Below are 19,004 nucleotides of genomic sequence, written 5' to 3' on the forward strand. Positions count from 1 at the left end.
ATAACACACTCTCACTTCAAAGTACATTTTGGTGTGAGAGGTGACAAGTACTCGAGTTCATTACTTAGATCTTTCCTCAGTCTCTCCCCAGCTTATTAGTTGTTTATGGTACTGTTCTGAGTAACAGCCTATAATGGAAAATGTTAATGGAAACAGATTCCCGAACTCTGGTGCTGACATTTTTTTCCTTTCTGTAGTTGCTTTTTAATTAACACAGCGGATCGAATAATCAGAGTTTACGATGGCCGAGAAATCTTAACCTGTGGAAGAGATGGAGAGCCGGAGCCTATGCAGAAATTACAGGACTTGGTAAATAGGTATGTATCACAGCCTGGAAGAATATGTGATAATTCATGACCTGGGCTCTGGCTCTAGTTTGCCATGGGTGCTTCCTCTGTCCTTTAGGACCCCGTGGAAGAAATGCTGTTTCTCTGGGGATGGAGAATACATAGTGGCGGGTTCGGCCCGGCAGCATGCCCTGTACATCTGGGAGAAGAGCATAGGCAACCTGGTGAAGATTCTCCACGGGACAAGAGGAGAGCTCCTGCTGGACGTGGCTGTGAGTAGCGCGAGAGGTTGCTGTTGTTACTTAGGCAATACAGAAGAATCTTGGGTTCGTTCTAGGAACTGATTGTTCTTTCCTTCATCAAATTTAGTGGCATCCTGTTCGACCCATCATAGCTTCCATTTCTAGTGGAGTGGTATCTATCTGGGCGCAAAATCAAGTAGTAAGTATTCGGTTTAATTGCTTTGAAACCAGAAACTCTCCCTTTTTTCAGAGAATTTTACAAATAGTAAGCTAAAAATTACCTTTTTTCACTTTTTTTGCATATGATTCTTCTAATTAAATAGGTTCAGTGCATCTAGCTTTGGTTTATTTTGACAGGATGGTCTCGGACCATAGCCATTTTACAGTGGGCTTTGTTACATTTTTCTGCTTCTTATCTGAGAAAGATTGTTATTTTGCTTTTCTTATTTTCAGCTCAGTTTATATTTTACATCTTGATTTTATTTTGAACACTAATTATATTCATAATCGGTGTACTTGTGAAAATCAGTCAGATATGTAAAAGATTTGAAGATATAGTACCCTGGAATTTCCTTCACTTATTGCACTTTTTGGATTACAAACAGTATTTGTTAACCCCTTGGAGAATGGTTAATTAGCAGCCCGGAAAGTGTGGAGAACTCTGACCATTCTGCCATTGCTGCCCTTTGGGGCAGCACCGAGAAAGTCTGGGGTGGACGCTGGGTTCGGGGTTATCGCCTCAATGAAGAAGAGTAAGTTGGAGTTGCTTTTACCTCAGTTATTTCTTAAAACAGTCAAAGATGGCAGTTTTTTTTTGAAAGAACTAGAGTTAATAATAACTTGGGATGTTTAAGATAGAAATATCTTAATATAGAAAAACTTGTAGATAACTCATTATTATTATCCACCAAATTTGATCTCAGACTTCTAAGTAGCTTTCATGTTCATGTCTGTCTTTCTATCATTAATGTCTGGGTTACCGACTGTTGCTTTCTTAAATGGTTATGTAGTACATTTTGTTTGTGGTGTAGGAAAATTGGAGTGCCTTTGCACCAGACTTCAAAGAATTGGATGAAAATGTAGAATATGAGGAAAGGGAGTCAGAGTTCGATATTGAAGACGAGGACAAGAGTGAGCCGGAGCAGACAGGTAATGTTGCTCAATGCGGACAGTATTTCCCGACGGACAAATGGTTGTTTTATTCATTCTTAATTTGTGTTGAAAATTTATTTCATCACTTAGTCTAAAATGTCAGTTTTTAAATCTTCTTTATTTTTAAGATTTTATTATTTTTAGAGAGAGGGGAAGGGAGGGAGGAAGAGAAGGAGAGAAACATCAGTGTGTGGTTGCTTCTCTCGCACTCCACTGGGGACCTGGCCCGCAACCCCAGCATGTGCCCTGACTGGGAATTGAACTGGAGACTCTGGTTCACAGGCCTCCGCTCAGTCCACTAAGTCACACCAGCCAGGGCTAATATGTCACTTTTTTAATTGACTAAGGGCTTACATGGGCATTATTACTAGGGTTCAACAGATCTTACAACATTTCACTTTGTATTTGCTGATGAACTACAGGTGATTAAGCGAGGATTTACCTGTAGCACTTAGCAAAGGTGCCACACAGGCTGGGTGCTCAGCTCTGTCGTGTGCTGTCACGTCTTTGTCAGTGAGGCGAAGGTAAAGAATGCGGGCTTTGGCGTTATACTGTCTTTGGGAAAATGCTTATTCTTTAAGCCTGGATGTCCTCATTTGTATAATAGTGGTTATAATAGAACCTTGCTTTTCAGGTTGTGGGGAATAAATGAGCTACTTCATCTGAAGCACTGGTATAGTGCCTAGGTATAACAGGCATTCTGTTCTGATCATGATCTTTGATATTTTTATCTCATTGATATTTTATCACAAGGAGACTCCTTGAGAATGAAGACTTGACTTTTTGCCTCCATGGTGTCTAACACAAGGCTTTGTATCTAGTAGTTTGTGTGTGTGATTGCTTAGTCTGCCCACTTAGCAATGTCAGTGAATGATTAATGCCACTGGTCACTTGGACGGTGCTGGGAATTAGGTCCCTCTTTTGTAATTCTAGATAACTCACACGCCCCCCGTGTTTTAGGAGGACCACCAGGGATACAGCATGTGCTGGACTGCGTTGGTATCATTGGATTATGTTCTGTGAAGCCTTCCCAAACTTGCACATAAGCTGTTCCTCCTTCCTATCTACTTAGCTCTTCTTGAACATAACTTTACTGTAGTACTTGTTGACTTGAAATGATCCGTTAATGTCTGTCTTCTCAGTTAGACTGTGATGCTTTTACTGAAGAACTGTTCCAGCTTTCTTAGTCATCACTGTGGGCCCAGTGTCTGTCTCGCACATGGTGGAAATTCAGCACACATTTGTTGAGGGACTAAGTAAAATGCACTGTTTTGTCTTCCTCCATTGTGTTCTGAATTGCAGTGTATAAAAATCACTGAGCTAGAAGTGAAAGCAATTTTGCACTTCGCACACCTCTGCCGTGTTTCTGTCCCACAGGGGCTGATGCTGCTGAGGATGAGGAGGTGGACGTCACCAGCGTGGATCCCATTGCTGCTTTCTGTAGCAGGTGAGCCCGTGTGAGGTCTGGGCCTCTGATGCCGCTCTTTTTCTCCTCCTGGCCTCTGGTGGTACACTTCTCAGCTCCCCGCCGCAGGCCCTTCAGTCCCATCTGCTTTATCGTCCCACAGATAGGTGCTTTGTTTGACAAGAAACCCCTTCCTTTCTCCCCTGACAGAAAATCTTAAACTGAAATAATTTATACCATTTAATTTTACTGCTGATTTTGTTAATTGTGTCATCTGCTTTTCTTTCATTCTTGTTGGCTTTCTTAAAGTTCTAGATCTATACATGTTGCTTATAGTTAATATAGGTGATTCTGTTCTAGAGGAAGGGCTGTTGTTTTAAGCAACTGTTTCCTCTTTTTTCCAATCCCTTGTCTGATCTTGTTCCAAATAGTGATGAAGAGCTGGAAGATTCAAAGGCTCTATTATATTTACCCATTGCCCCTGAGGTAGAAGACCCAGAAGAAAATCCTTATGGCCCCCCACCAGATGCAGTCCAAACCTCCTTGATGGACGAAGGTGCTAGTTCAGAGAAGAAGAGGCAGTCTTCAGCAGATGGGTCCCAGCCACCTAAGAAGAAACCCAAAACAACCAATATAGAACTTCAAGGAGTACCAAATGATGGTAAGAGCCGCATCTTCTCTCTGTTGCCCAGTAGACACCACTTTTTACTCTCTGGCACAATCTGGTAATTTCCTGTTTCTTTGATTTTACCTTTAAGGAATTTTCCCATGAGTTGTTTTTACAGTGCTTTACAACTTAGTGATTTCATGTGCTTTCACTTCCCTTCCAAAACGGGGAGACTCTGCCCTCGGTACTTTGCCTAAGATGACAACGCACTTGGAGTCTTCTGACATCTGGCTCAGAGTTTCTGTCATTATGCCACCATTCTCACCCCCCACCCCCAAGATTTAATTAGGTGGTAAAGTACTAGTCAGGCTTGGACAGTCTTTTTTTCCTCCCACCTACTTTTTATAGCCTGACCCTGGAAGCCTTTATAATCACGTGTTTGAGTCAGGATTCTTACTCTGGTCTCTCTAGTTTCCAAAGCCCATTTCCTTTCTCTTTTACGATGTCGTGGATGTGTGCATTCCTGTTCTGCCTTGGCGTGTATAGTTTCAGTGTGTCCTTCGGCTGCTCTTTCAGTTTAGAGCTGCTGTGGCTCCGTGCAGACCACGTAGCCAAGCAGCTATTTCGTAATGGCCATTCTTTCCATAGTTTCATAAATAATAAACAAAGCAAATTTCCTCCTTGTATTAGTAGGTCTGGGACGAAAGGGCAACATACTTTGCTCATGGACACGTGGCATGCCATGCGCTTAGTTGGGTGATGGGGCTGGTGGTGTCTGGATTCCTTTCCATGCCTATCTGTCCTTCTACAGAAGTCCATCCACTACTGGGTGTGAAGGGGGATGGCAAATCCAAGAAGAAGCAAGCAGGCCGGCCTAAAGGATCAAAAGGTAAAGAGAAAGATTCTCCATTTAAACCGAAACTCTACAAAGGGGACAGAGGTTTACCTCTGGAAGGATCAGCGAAGGGTAAAGTGCAGGCGGAACTCAGCCAGCCCTTGACAGGTAAGGACGCATTGGGAGCGCTGTCTGGCTTGCTTTGTGGCCTTGCTTTGTACAGCCCCTGACTCCATTTACCTGTAGCATTTTTTTCTTTCCTCCCTCCTTTTCCAAGTGGCAGATATTCTCTGAGTTTTAAGCTGCCAACAAGGGCAGGCTAAACCATATTGGCTAGATTTAGTGGCTTTTAACCCTGAGTCCCTAAATAGGTTTCAAGAAATCTACATTCCCCTTGATATTAGAAGCAGAATATTGTGTAAATATTTGTGTGGGAAAGATGCCTATACCTTTAAATAGAGTCCTGTTGGAATCCATTACCTGAAAAGGGATAACAGCCCCTGGTTTAATTCATTCCTCTGTTCGTGTTTGCTCCTAGATGTTTTGTTTTGCCTCAAATGAAAGAGCCATACAGATAATCAGAACTATAAGCTTGCTTTATACAGCCCCTGACTATTTAACTGTAGCATATCTTCTCTGTCTCTTCAAATTGTTCAAATCCCAGAGCTTTTTCTCTTTCCCACTAGTCTAGAAGAAATAATGATGTTGGTGGTAGTACCTTCATGATAAGAAGGAAGATGGAGGTGTTTTGTTTTTTTCAAACAGAAGGAGATAACCAAAAAAAGAGAAGCTGCGGTCTCTATGTAGCTCCTTAAAACCCAATCCTTTGAAATTTACTGAGCTTTCTGACTTTTATTTGTCAATGGATTTTTATTGGGAATGGGAGAATAATTTTAGTTTTTTATCAAAGATTTGTGAATGTAGGCAGATTCTATTTCTATTCCAACATTGTTGGGTTTTGGAAACTTTTTGTTATGTAGAAGCACTACTTTAGTTAATACTATACTCTCAATTTTTTGCAGTTAGGTCAGTAGACTTAAGAGGCCAGATTGATAAAATATGTGGTTGTATTTGGGTTTTTTCCCCTTTAAAATTTTAATGTAAGTGCATTGACCCAGATGTGACGATGCGGTCCACTGGGATGTGAAACAGGATTCCCTGTCTATACCTTCAGTCAGTTCCTCACTATGCAGGTAGATTCTACAGAGGAGCTGAAGCAGGCTCAGTCACTCATCATTTTGAGTATCCTGCTTCGGATTAGTTAGGCTTTGGTTTTTCACCGGCCCACACTGTGCCACTGAGCACCCATGTCTTCCAGCAGTGGTGTTTGTGGTGCCTCAGTGGTCATCGGCTGCCACCTCCACGTTTAGTCCATGTACCCCTCTGCCTTGGTGCATTTTTACACAGACTGAGAGTTCTCTGGGTATCACCAACAACGATTGCAGATTACTAGTTGACTCATTAAATAAAAATGATTCTTTCATAACCCATTTCTTGCACAAGCTAATGCAACTACAGAAGAAATACAGTTTAAAGTTTAAATAGATCTTCCTGGCTCAGATTGCTGAAATGCTTCAGGGTGATTTAAAATGTGGCCAGACATCATGAATTAATTGAAATATTCTACAACATAGTCTCCTAGTTTCTTCAAAAGCTTCTCTAATTAATCATTTGCTTTGTAATAGTAAATGTATGGTAAATAAACCATTTAAAGCTTTCAGCCCTGCCTGGTGTAGCTCAGTGGATTGAGTGCGGGCCTGCAAACCAAGGATTGCAGTTCGATTCCCAGTCAGGGCACATGCCCTGGGTTGCAGGCCAGTTCCCAGCAGGGGATGCACAAAGAGGCAACCATACATTGGTATTTCTCTCCGTCTCTTCTTCCCTTCACCTCTAAAGATAAATAAATAAAATCTTAAAAAGAAAAAAAAAAGCCATAACTCAAAAAAAAAAAGCTTTCAAAGCTCACATTTCTCTTTATATATTACAGAGATTTCAACTTTTAATTTTAGTTGATGTGGTCACTAATAGTAACTATCTCTGGCACTTGCCAAACTGGCTCTCTGTCAAGGGCACTGTGAGGTACCGTGAGGTTGTACAACCTAGAGCACAGCAGCCGTGCCATTTCTCAGCTGTGCTTCAGAAATGTCTGAAAGAGTCCGAATCAGCCCCGACTGGCATGGCTCAGTGGGTTAGGCATTGTCCCGCAGACCAGAAGGCCACCAGTTTGAGTCCTGGTCGGGGCACGTGCCTGGGTTGCAGGCCAGGTCCCTGGTTAGGGGTGTGCTGGAGGCAGCTGACTGATGTTTGTCTCTCTCTCTCTTCCTCCCTTTTCCTCTCTCTCAAAATAAGTAAAATCTTTCTTAAAAATTCAATTTGGGTGCTTGCTTCAGGAGCACATCTACTAAAATTGGAACGACACAGAAATTAGCATGGCCTCTGTGTGAGGATCTCATACCCCCCCCCCCAAAATCAGTGCAGTCTGAGGGTTACATTTGTAATGGTTAAGGTTTTGTAAGAGTTAAGGTTTTGTGGACCTTCCCTCCCCTGCGGTGCCCTAGTTCTGCATTAGAGCTGAATTGTTCGAAGGCAGGATTATAGGTGGAGGCTGTGTCATTGCTCCAGGTATCTAAGTGACAGCTGTGTCATTTCTTCAGTATCTGCAGTTGAGCAGTTGTTGAAGAAACTGCAGTAAGCCCTGACAAAGCTGCTATACTGTGTTTCATACCACAGCAGGACGTTATGCATTTCAAGGGAAAATTGGAAGACACATAGACAGACCACTATAGAAATAATCTGGCTATCTGGAATCTAGGGCTACAGAAGATTCTTTCCTATCAGACAGCTCATCAGTATTGGATAGCACCCGTGGACCAACACCCATCAAGACACACTTTCTGTAATGAGGGAGGATCCATCAGTGAAGCATGGTGAGGGTGACCCTGACCTTGGGACTTTTTGGAAAGGCCAGATCCACATGGCACCTATCAGGTTCCCCACCATTACCTTATTAGGTAGTCTCCAGAGGACAGTCCTCAGATCAGAAACTCGAGGTGTGAGCAGGACTACCAGCGGCTCGGTTGCCCTGTGACTGCTCGAGGATTGCCCAAGAACTAGAACTCTTTGGCAGGGAGCACACTCAGTAACCAGTGAGACAAAGTTGTGGTCGGTCAGCATACATGAGATGTGGGCATGAAGAGGCTGGTGTGCACTTGGGTCTCGCGGGGGCGGCAAAGACCAAAATGAGCAGAGACACCCCTTCTGGGGGTGGACAGGCACCGGAAAGATTTCCCTGCAGGCTTCCACTGTCCTGCTGCCGGTCCAAAGTACCTCCCGATTCTGTGATTGTTTTGAACGCTTGGTATTGAGGGTTTTTATTCCCCTCTTCTTCTCTTTTTAAAAAATGATCAGTCAAGACTAATTTATGACTTTCTGTTAAACTCAGTCAACCATTTGGATATTCTTTTTTGTTCTTTGTGATTTTATTAGCTGACCTAGGTAACATTTAAAGATTAGAATCTGGTGTTTTCTAAGGCCACCCTGGCTTGGACTGCTACTGGGAGGTGTCAGTAGCAGCTGCTCGTCCTGAGCCGTTATTGTAGATTGCCTTTCTGTTGCAACTCAATAACGTGTGTCCTGGTGTGTCCTGCGGGCAGTAGACCGGCCCCGAGGCCTTCTGTCGTGCTGCTGTTTCTGTTTGTTTTGTTTTTTCTGTTGTGATTTAGGCTTAAAATGTCAATGTTGTATTCATTTTTAAACCATTAAAACGAGATTGTTTAGGGTACCTGAGAGGACAGTCAGCAAAACTAACCTTAAACTGTTAAAGGCATGATTGTTCTGTGGTATAGATTCTTCTAGATCAATATTTTAAAAACATAAACTAAAGAGGTTAATTATTATGTTTTTTGTTGAGAGAGATCTGCATTACAGGTGTTTAATAAACTTTTTATCTCGCTGAACTACATAAAGTTTAAATTTGATTTTTGACAGTATAGCATCCATGAGAGTTTGTGATTTCAGTCTTATTCTCAGGCAAATGGGAATATATTTTTATTGCCATTTTTCATTTTTGCTTTAATTTTTACTTTAAAAATCAGATTAAAAGCAAAGTTTATAAATGGGTATTTTTCTTTTATAACTTGAGTGATTATTTTTTAACCATTCTACCTTCCAATGGCATGCTCTCGTCCACTCCCGATGACATCTAGGAGCATTTTCTTCACCTTGTTCTCTGTTTACACTTCCCAGTTAATAGTTCACAGCAGCCCATCTAAGGATGCCCATCAGAGGTTGAACAGCTTCTATGGAATGATCAGGAAAGTGTTCATTTGATTTTACTATTGAGGATTTTATTTATTGGTCAGTTGTTGGCGTATAGAAATACCAACACTAGTTTTCATTAACATTTCATCATACGTGGAATTCCGGAGCGATGAGAATGTCACCGAAGGAACAGGGGTATTTGGAAAGGGGTCGTTCCTCACTGTTACTCATTTAGGGACCAAGCGGTCTAATACGTGAGAGATGTGATATGTAATGCCTTAGAATTAATTCTTTTTACCTGCTGCAAAATTTGTTAACACCTTGGAGAATGGCTAATTAGCCTAGAGAATGTGTGGAACTCATCCTTTCACCATTTTTGCCCTTTGGGGCAGTACTGAGAAAGTACGGGGTGGAGGTTTGGGTTTGGGGTTATGCTTCAATGAAGAAGAGTAACTGGGAGTGGGAGTTGGTTTTAACTTAGAGGGGGAATTCTTAGCCCATGTGTGCTTGTCATGCATCATCCAGCATCTGTCAGTATTTCTGCTCTGCTCAGCAGCTGGTTTAGTTGATATTAACGGAAATCTCTTTGTGTCTGATCTCTTTAGCAGGGGGAGCAATCTCTGAACTGTTATGAAGATCCTTGAAGTGCTTCGCTTTTTCCCACTTTTCCATCATGTGGCTTCTGGACACTGTTCAGTCCTTGAAATTGACTTTAATTTAAAACAAATGCCTCTGCTTCACCCAGGAGGTGGAAGGAGTGAATTTTATGTTTGAATGAAGAAGTGAATTATGAAAGAAGAATATACGTCCCTTCCCTTTCAAGCATAAGTCCAAATAGGTGCTCAGGAACGAGGATTTGTGAAGATATCAAATGGGAGTTTGACTCATTTAAACGTTAATACTGAGTTATGTTGCTGGAGAAATGATACCTGTTCTGCTCATCCAGTTTGATCGTACCCAGCATCGTTCTGACCTGTCACTTCCTTTCTCCTATCTGCCTTCTGTCCTCGGTGCATGCCCTTGAATAATTTGTTCGGATCAGAAAGTCTGCTACCAATATCTTTGGAAAACTTCTGTTGCATATTTCTCCATTTTGAAATGTACCCTCTCACCAGATACCTCCTATATTTCCATATTGTATACAAAGGATGTGTAAAAAGAAAGTGCTTGAAACATCTGAAATTTTTAGAAAGGAAAGAAAAACGAGAAAGTCCCCCCTTCCTAATGCACCCCTTGTGCTCAGGCTGGGCCATAGAGGGGTTTTGTTTTCCTTTCACTTCATGCTTCCCTCCAGCGTTGGTTCATTCTCATCAATCATGGGTTTTTGAAGGTGGCTAGATTTGTCCATCGCCAGCAAACAATCATCAGTAGTTCATCAGTAGTTCGTATTGCTTTACTTGTGCTGGCCTCCACGGATGAAACCAACCAAGCTGTCTCAGCAAGCTTCTTGCGGGTGGGGGTGGGGATTCTATGCAAGGACTGACGTAAAGTCGTTCACAATCAAAGCAACAGCAACAGTTCAAATCACAGATGAAGGAACAAATTCTTTTTGTCATTGCTCGTGGGTATCGGTCCTTCTATCAGTCATCTCATTTCCCCTTCTCATGTCCATGCTCCTCTTCCTTATGACATGTTTCCGTCACGTCCTTTCTGTGAAAGGTTGCTTAGCTTTTAAAATTTTTTTTTACATTTTGCTTTTGCTATTCTTTTATATAAAAAAAATAGATTGGATAGATGTGTACATTAGGTGTTTGAAATTCTCTGAAAATCCAGCGTAAGGAAACCAGGTGTGGGGAGGGCTCACTAGTTGTCTGAGGAGAGCTTTAGCTGACCAGAACTTAACCTGGCTCATCCTTTTCAGTGTTTTCAGAGGAGAGTTTGAACACTGCTTACCGAGAAATCTCTATCAGCTGGTGGGTGCTCCTGTAGGTAGCCGAACAATTGATTGCCTTTTGGATTTTAGGATAGAAATCAAAGTAGAACACATCAGTAAGAGCCTCTTTCTCCTCTTTCTTCCATCTTTTAGAACAAACTATTCAGTAATCAGAGAACTCTTCTTGAGTCTGTTGTAACATATGTATATTTTTAGATGCCACTACTTTTTTCTCAAATGCTTGTTCTGTGAATTTTCCTTCATATTCCATCTCACACGAGTGGTTGAGGTCAGTAGGTGGCTCACTAACATTTTCGTTTGCAAACCTCACTCCCATCCATGTCTCTGCCGTAACGCTGCTGTAGTGTGCAAACTGTGATACAGAGGTTCCTGGCAGTGGCTTCTGATAATTATTTATGCCTTTAGAATACCTTTCAGCTCATTAAACCTCAGTCCATTTCAGTTTGCTTTTCTCAATGTGTACAATACAAGCATATTCTCCTCCCTCTCGTCATCTCCCCCTTTTGTTTTTTAATGTTCTGTAGTTTTGTACAAGACAAGACTTAGCCTTGGTATTGCTGAAGCTTTAATGCTTTGTCAATAAAATCAGGTGTTTATTAAAGAACAGGTGTAGATGCTTGTTTGTAGGCACTGATCACTTCCTAAACTCACTGCACTTTGCTTGGTAGGACAGAAAAGGCAGCTTCTGTGCTGATACAAGATCTTCTCTGTGGACACACAGAGCTGGGAGGGGTGAGGGATGGTCAGGTTGTTCAGGTTTCTGCCTCTGGATGTTATAAACAATTCAAACAAAAGGTGGGAAATTGAAAAGATTAGGAATGATCTCTCTTCAAATTTTTACATTCAATGTAAGTATGTATAACTGCTCTGTAGAGGCCTCGTGCCAGGAGGTGTTCTGGAGGTTATGAAAGACAAGCAGAGCTTCCTGCCTTCAAGGAGCGTTCTTAACCCGTAAGTACAGTTAAATTCCTCGTTGCTGGCCTTTTCCACCCAGTAGATTAAATTATTTTTAGAACCCATTGAATATTTACTGTCTCTTAAACAATGTTTCATAAGATATACTTAAGTCTTTGCTTTTCATTATCAAATCTGAGTGTTTCTGTATTAATCTTTTCTATTATGTGACTGAGAATCTGTCTTTGACATCATAGCTGTTTCATAGCAACACTGGTGTGGGGGAAAGAATAAGATTCCTCTATTCTATAGAGTAAAGGGGATAGGCCAGGCCGAGAGACAGGGACAGTTAGGCATCCTCTCCTGAAAATTTCTTTGGTGCCTTTGGGAGGGAAAAGTGCCTAGAAGATTGAGAAGAGCTGCATTTAATACAGCCTACCTTGCTGATTAACATTTGGATTCTAAAAGGGCTTGAGGCCCTTGTCTTCATGAATTTTCACTTCTATTTGAAATTCCTTTCACACGAACAGTATTTCACACTTTCCAAAGTATTTTTTGTGCACTGTCATTTGAAGGTTTTCATTTACAAAGGAGGAATTAGAAATAGAACATTTAGGAAGAAGTCATTTACCTTCCAGTCCAGAGTTTCTTAATCCTTTTTGTAGAAGGTTTGGGAGCATTGAGAGTCAGTAACTTAATTCAGGTTAATCCTCCTTCTCTAAGACTCGTTATTTGATTTCTTATTTGTCAGATTTAACTGGGATTTTGAAACCCTTTAAATTAGATTCCACAATCTGGCGGGTGGGGAAAGAGTGAGGAAAAGTCTATCTTCAGTACATTTGAGGTAATTTGGTAATTCACTTCCGCTTCTAAAGTCTCCATCTTTCTGTTCCCAAGAGGTGCATTTAAATTCAGTAAAAGGATGTGGAAAGAATGAAGACCCGTAAGGTGGTCATTAACTAGCAGAGGTGGGAAAGCAGCAACACTGGGGCTTTTTCCCCTGCCCTGTGGCCTCGCCTGGTAACGAGGATTGGACTGTGTTTTGTTAAGTGGCAGTGTTTCATTGGTGATGCAAGCATCATATCTTTTGATTGTGAAGGATATCTCATGTCGGAGGAATTGAGTTACACTATCGTAGAGGATGCAACTGGAATATTTTGGGGTGTTGGCTGAGGGTGGTGAAATGTCACTGAGACATGAAGACTCTGGTCATTAGTTTTATCCTGGGAAGTCTGGTGTTGGCCCTCTGTCTGCCTTTGGAGGTGACTTTACCTAAAACACTGGCCATCCCTAAGAAGCTACAAGAAGCCGTGGGGAAAGTTATTGTAAATGCCACAACCTGTACTGTCACCTGTGGCCTTGGCTACAAGGAGGAGACCATCTGTGAGGTGGGCCCGGATGGAGTGAGGAGGAAGTGTACATCTCAGCGCTTGGAGTGTCTGACCAACTGGATCTGCGGGATGCTCCACTTCACCGTCCTCACGGGAAGGGAGTTTGAGCTGAGCTGCCTGAGTCCAGACATCCTGGAGATCGGGCGGGAAGCTTTCCGCTTCACCTGGAGACTCGCTCGGGGCATCATCTCGACTGATGATGAAGTCTTCAAGCCCTTCCGTGGCAGTTCCCATTTTGTGAAGTTTGACTCCGTCCAGGAGTATGACTCTGGGACCTACCGGTGTGATGTGCAGCTGCTAAAAAACTTGAGACTTGTCAAGAGGCTCTATTTTGGGCTGAGGGTCCTTCCCCGTAACTGGGTGAACCTGAATTTTCATCAGTCCCTTACTGAGGATCAGAAGTTAGTAAATGAAGGCCTGGAAGTGAATCTGGGTAACCATTCCAGCCCTCACCGTCCACCATGGAGAAAGAAGGTGGCTATAACCTTGGGAATAGGAGTTGCTAGTGGAGTGATGGGCGGTGTGGTGGTGAGCATTGTCTTGTGCAGGAGGCTGAGGGTGACCAGTAGCAACGCCAGCCTGAAGACCTAACAGGCCTTGCTCTTGAAGGGCTGGCTGCCTGATTGTGGATCAGCTAAGAGGGAGGGCTTCCAGGGCCAAAAGAGCGAGTAGGAGATGTGGAGAAGGGGCTATATCATGGTAGGTATGGGCAGTGATCCCTAACTTCTTGTGTCCAAGATGGATCCTTTCCTGGACTTCCCTGCCCACTAGATACCCAGGGGACATGCCTGCAGGCACCTCCGCTACTGCCAGGGAGACTTGTGTCTTCTGAGCCTGCGTCCGTGTTCTGGGCTTCACAGCTTGTACGCCTCCCCACCTCTCCCTCCCTTCTGAGACGCATGCTCACATAGACGGGTATATTCATGATAGCTTTTCTGGTGAAAACATTTTTTTCCCTCTTCAATAAAAATGAGAGTGACCATATGGAGACCTAATCTTTTCTATTCTTTAGTTAAAAAATTCTGGAATTTGTTTAAATTGTCCCATAATAGGTCTGGCTTTTGTTTTCCTCAAGTTTCTTAGAGTTTGAACAAACTGCGTTGTATGGGACATAGGCCCGTGTGTGCCAGAGTGGAGGCTGGCACTGACACTTCCCCTCCCCACACCCCCAGGCGAACCCTCTGGGTTCCGTGTTACATTGATTTCTAGCAAAACACTGGAGTTTTCATCTGCTAGGTTTCCCCTGAAAAGTTCTTGGCTTGCTCCCTGCTTTTCTCTGGGCTTTGTTGGTACCCCGAAGGTCAAGTGTTACCAGTTTCTTACAGTAGCCAAGATGCCTGAAGGGAGGACTAGTACCTTCCTCTATGGGAAATCTAATCTTAAGACCCTCAGAGGCCACTCAGACTGTGTCTTAGATCATTGGCTTGTGCAACTGTCAGGGGAAAGGCTCTTGGCCACCAGCCAAGCTAATTCTGAGAGAATTACAGCACTTCTTTCCCTCACTTTTCTCTGTCTCCTGAGGAGGCAGTAGAATCCAAGACTTGGACCATTGGTTCTCTTCTCCAGCTGTGTCTGACCCACTTGGATGAGCTTGTGAAATACAAGATTCCTGACCCCAACCCCAAGGACGCTAATTCAGTTTCAATTATGGCCAATGGATTTCTATGATTTCCTCTACTTTTAATTTTTAAAAATGTCAAGCCCATAGAAAAATCGAAAGAAAGGTTTGGTGGCACCCATAGACCTTTACCTAGAATCATCAACTTTGAACATTTTGCTACAATTATCTTTCTAAATGATATCGGTTTTACTGAGCTGATAGAATGCCAGTCACAGACATTGTGACCCTTTAGTCCTAAGTCATGTGCGCACCTCCCAGTAAGGGCGTTGTCCTGCGTAACTGCAGTATCTTCATCACATCGAAGAAAACAAACCATTCCCTGCTCTGACATGTGGTTGGTTTTTAAAATTTTCCTAAAATCTTAGAGGTTTTTAGTTTAATTCTTGATCCAGGATCAAATGCAGACAAACATGTTACATGCGGTTTTCTCTTGCACCCCATCCTTCAGCAGACCCCTGCTATCCGTGTTGTTCTCTGTGGTATTGATTACATTGAAGAGTCCAGCTAGGCCCGTTGCCTTGGGTGGTGTCCCACAATCCGGATTTGTCATTGTTCCCTAATAATTAGGTTTTGAGGAGTAAATCCTAAACGTTTTGACAAGAGCCATGTATGTCAGCAATGGTATGTGCTTATTGCAGCATTTCAGGAGGCACCTGGTATCAGGGTGACCCGCTAGTGATGACCTCCTTCCAAAGCTGTGTGTACTTTTTCTGTTTGTACTTAGTCTGTGGGGTGAAAGGCACAGACGTTCTGGAATCCATTTGTGATCCTTGCCTTGTTGCAACACGCTGGGGAGGGCAGCGTGGTGATTCCCGAAATCGTCATTTCTGTGTAATTAACTGCGGGTCTCTGTGGAGAAGAGGCACTCTTTATTTTTGGGGTTTCAATGACTTCTCTTTCTTACTCAGAGAATTATATATAATCCATTAATGTTGTCATATTTTTGATGTTCAGATTGCCCCCAGTTTTGGCCATTGGGAGTCCCTTCAAGTTAGCTCTTTTATCCTTTCAATGTGACCACATTTGACTTTGAGTTTGACCTCGCTTGCTAGTACAACAGGGTGTCTTGGGGCCGCCCTTGGACTTTCCTTACTCCAAACCTGAACCTACTGCCTCCAGGGAGCCCTGGCTCCTTGTGGTGTGGGAAGCAGCACCGAAAACCCCAGGCCTGGGGGCTTAGATGGGCTCATTGCCACTGGGGAGTCACCGCCTGGGCCCTTCCAGTGCCTTAGGTATGAATAAGATGGGAATAAGTCATGACTTCAAAGCACCTGTATTATGTAGAAGTTTTACAGGATATTCTGATTTATCGTGAAGATTGAGAGCCACCAGCCTAGACCCACACACAGGGAGTCTTTACTATTGGTCTTATTTTGGAAAGATCTTAATTTTCCACATGCCCTCCCCCCCCATTCTCTCTGCCTCAGAGGAAATGGGTTTCCAAAGACCTGGGTCCTGCCCTTGTCTGTGCCAGACCTGTGTCATGGAACAAGCTGCCTGACCCCTAGTGGTCCTCCTCTTAGAAATGCGTGTTTGTGAGGTTCAGATGAGATCCTGTGAGTGGAATGGAACTGCTTGGTAAGCCGTGAAGGACTGGACGTGAGCTAGGCCGAGTCATTACTGACACACATCAGTTCATTACGGGACAGCTTGCTGAAGCAGCCGGAAGAGAGCTTGCTATACTTGATCGTAAAACATCTTTGTAGGTAACTCAGTTTGCTGAGGAGGGAGGAGGACCGGGGCATGCGTTCACGTTTTACAGACGGAGAGATGGGACTTAAGTCACTTTCCCAGTAAGCCAGTGGTCTCACACGGATGGAGTGTGCTACGGCTCTAGGTTTATAGCCTCTGCATTGGACTTAGATTTTGACTCTGAGAGTGTGAAGGGATTGAATAGGGAAGAAAACAAAAGACTCGGGTGTGTTAGTAAATACCCAAAGCCAATTCAGTTAATTGAATTCTGTGCATGTAATCTGCCTCTGAGGGTCAAAGAAATGCTGACTGGACTAAAATCTGGATTCTAGAGTGGCCAGTGGTCCAAGTAGCCCCTTGGTGCAAAGTGGAAGGGTTGAGCCTGCTGTATTGCCATCCATGCTGGCCTCTTCTGGGGGCTCACTGTCAGCCTGGGCTGCTGCTGACCAGGCCCTGGGCACAGGGCTAAGCAGCGAGTGGTGGAGCCTCTGCCTGCTTTGGTCTCCCTCTTCCCTGAAAAGGGCCCTGGGCACAGTCAGCATGGAGCCAGCCTGCCTGCTTGGCGTGGAACTAATGGAAGGCTTGTAGTGCTGCTCAGGTGTATCACTGCATGGGTCTGAGTAACGGGCACTTGGTAGGCATTTGTTGAATGCATGAGAGGCTGTTGTAGCCAGAAACTGCCTAGGAATTCAGCTTCTTTGGCTGCTGTGAGCAGACACTAGAGGCCTGTAGAGTCTCCAGGTGGCGGCCACTTCATCTCGGCAGGGAGAAGACTTACTTCCCTTGAGTGCAGTTGGGTCAATACAACATCTTAAATATCAGTGCGCCTTGTAGGAGCACCATCCCATGAGCGCCGTTTACTGCCCATGGTGTCAGGTAAAGCCGGCCCAGCCTAGCGAAATGCCTGCTTGTGCACTGCCTGGGCCTGCCTTAGACTCCCCTTGGGCTAATTTCACCCCCTGCCAGGTCTGAATGAAGCAATATGGACTGTATGTTGTGACTTCCATAGAACTGACAGGGTGAAGGGTGAAGTTACCGGATGTGAGCCTGGGGTCAGGGAACAGGATGAGGAGGTTGCTTTAGCCTGATGATAAAAACAGCCACAGCTGGTGCCAGCTCCCTCTGCAGGTTGAGAAACCATCTTTATTTAAGAACTGCCCGCTACCAGCGTCAGTAACTATCACCACAATAAATACGAGAGACAGACAACAGGCCAGCAGGAATGGTTCCATTTGGACAAAAAATGAGTCACGTCAGTGCCCGATGATGCCCTGGGCCTTGCAGAGCCGGGAGCTTTAATAAGCTCTGCAGGCCCTGAATAGGCTGGGAACGTTGGGGTCCAGGGGCCAAGGCAGGAGACAGCCCAACTAGGAGCACTGGGTTTCCTGGGGCTCTCGGCAAGGCCTGATGCACCTTTTTGTCTCCAGTTTCCCTGTGTTCTCCCTTCCCAAAACCCATTTACATACACATACACAGCAACCAGGCATTCTTTCCATGGAGCTCTTTGAAGTCCCTTAAAAATGCCCATCTAATCCCTCACACCACTTCAGCAGCCCCTGGCCACCTCGTTTGTTCCCAGAACAGAGCCCAGGTTAGGCTGACCCAGGAAAATGGGGCACCACTCCTGGGCTTCAAGGCCAAGGTTGACACCGCTATCCCTGCGACAGAGGAGTCCAGTGGCAGTCATGTTCTGAGGCCAGGAGGAGAAGAGTCCTCTAGCCGAGGGAGGGATGCAGGGAGTACAGCATCCCTAGTCAGCTTGGGCTCTTGCTCAGGGCACAGACTGGGCGGTGCCTGGGGCTGCCGAGGGGCGGTGCGTGCTGTGAAAAGTGCCAGGGTGCGGCTTGTCCCTCAGTGACTGTGACGGCACTGCAGGGGCCACAGCGCACAGGCACTCCGAGTGAGACTCTTCCTGTGCTGAGCACCTTGTGGTTGTAAGCATCTCAGTCCTGGAAGGACACCCTGTGCCATCTCTCCACCCCTCCAGTCCTCACCTAACCTGGACTCCAGAGCAACGGCTGTCAAAATTCCTCACAGCTTCCTTAGGAAGTAGCTTGTTGCTCTTCCGGGGCTCGTTGCAGAGGTGTTTCTGTCTAACCTCGGTCTCATTTTATCAGAAGAAAAGCATCCCCCGCCCTTTACCACAGGGCCCTTCTGTTCCCTGGCACCGTCTGTATCATTTGAGGCACGTAGTCAACCTGACCTTGCTGGGCCCAGTCCTCTATCCAGAGAGAGCTGCCCTCCCTGAGGACAAGGTGTACATGGAATCAGAGCAGTGAGGACCAGACAGCCAAGGTCATGGTGAGGAGCCCTGCAGACTTAGCTCATGTGTACAGAACAGAGAAACTCGCCCAGCGCCCTGCAGTGGTGTCTGCAGGCTCTCTCTGTCTCTAGTCCCCAAGGCACTTAACTGGCCACTAAACTGGGGTAAAGGACTTGTTCGTGGCTGTCCCTCTTGCTGCCTCTCTGGAGCCTGGAATGAGAGAGGAGAGACCCAGAATCGAGTCATGACTTGGGGCACAGCAGGGGTGAGCCCCCTCAACTGCCCGAGCCCTTCCAAGCAAAGAGGACGATCAGAGGCCCCTTGGGCAGGAAGGAAATCTGAGAAACCATCTAATCTCTTCTGCCTACAGCAAGCTCCTGCACAGGCACCCCAACAAGAGGCTGTTAACAATCAACAAGCCTGCATGTCCTCAGGTCACCTACTGCTTTACCAAACCTGAG

The 19,004-nt window shown here is 44.6% G+C and overlaps 2 protein-coding genes across 4 annotated transcripts in view; both read left to right on the forward strand.

The window, feature by feature from the left end:
* Nucleotides 1-9,714, forward strand: part of RBBP5 (RB binding protein 5, histone lysine methyltransferase complex subunit) — a 42,949-nt gene extending 33,235 nt beyond the window's left edge. Inside the window, exons 7-14 of one of the 3 annotated variants that reach the window (XM_037155340.2) lie at nt 198-317; nt 406-559; nt 657-728; nt 1,561-1,678; nt 3,059-3,128; nt 3,518-3,747; nt 4,505-4,696; nt 9,394-9,714. In XM_037155340.2, coding sequence (XP_037011235.1) covers nt 198-317; nt 406-559; nt 657-728; nt 1,561-1,678; nt 3,059-3,128; nt 3,518-3,747; nt 4,505-4,696; nt 9,394-9,422 — 985 coding nt within the window. In that variant the 3' untranslated portion in view covers nt 9,423-9,714. The other 2 variants (XM_037155341.2, XM_053667983.1) reach the window with 2 other exon arrangements.
* Nucleotides 9,715-9,816: 102 nt separating this feature from the next.
* TMEM81 (transmembrane protein 81) lies at nt 9,817-13,942 on the forward strand. The gene has a single exon (XM_037155342.2). The coding sequence runs from the start codon at nt 12,773-12,775 to the stop codon at nt 13,556-13,558; it is 786 nt and encodes a 261-aa protein (XP_037011237.2). The 5' UTR covers nt 9,817-12,772; the 3' UTR covers nt 13,559-13,942.
* Nucleotides 13,943-19,004: the final 5,062 nt, after the last annotated feature.

Source organism: Artibeus jamaicensis, unplaced genomic scaffold (assembly GCF_021234435.1).
Source record: "Artibeus jamaicensis isolate MK-2021 breed Jamaican fruit bat unplaced genomic scaffold, CSHL_Jam_final contig_475, whole genome shotgun sequence".
Classification (NCBI taxonomy): domain Eukaryota; kingdom Metazoa; phylum Chordata; class Mammalia; order Chiroptera; family Phyllostomidae; genus Artibeus; species Artibeus jamaicensis.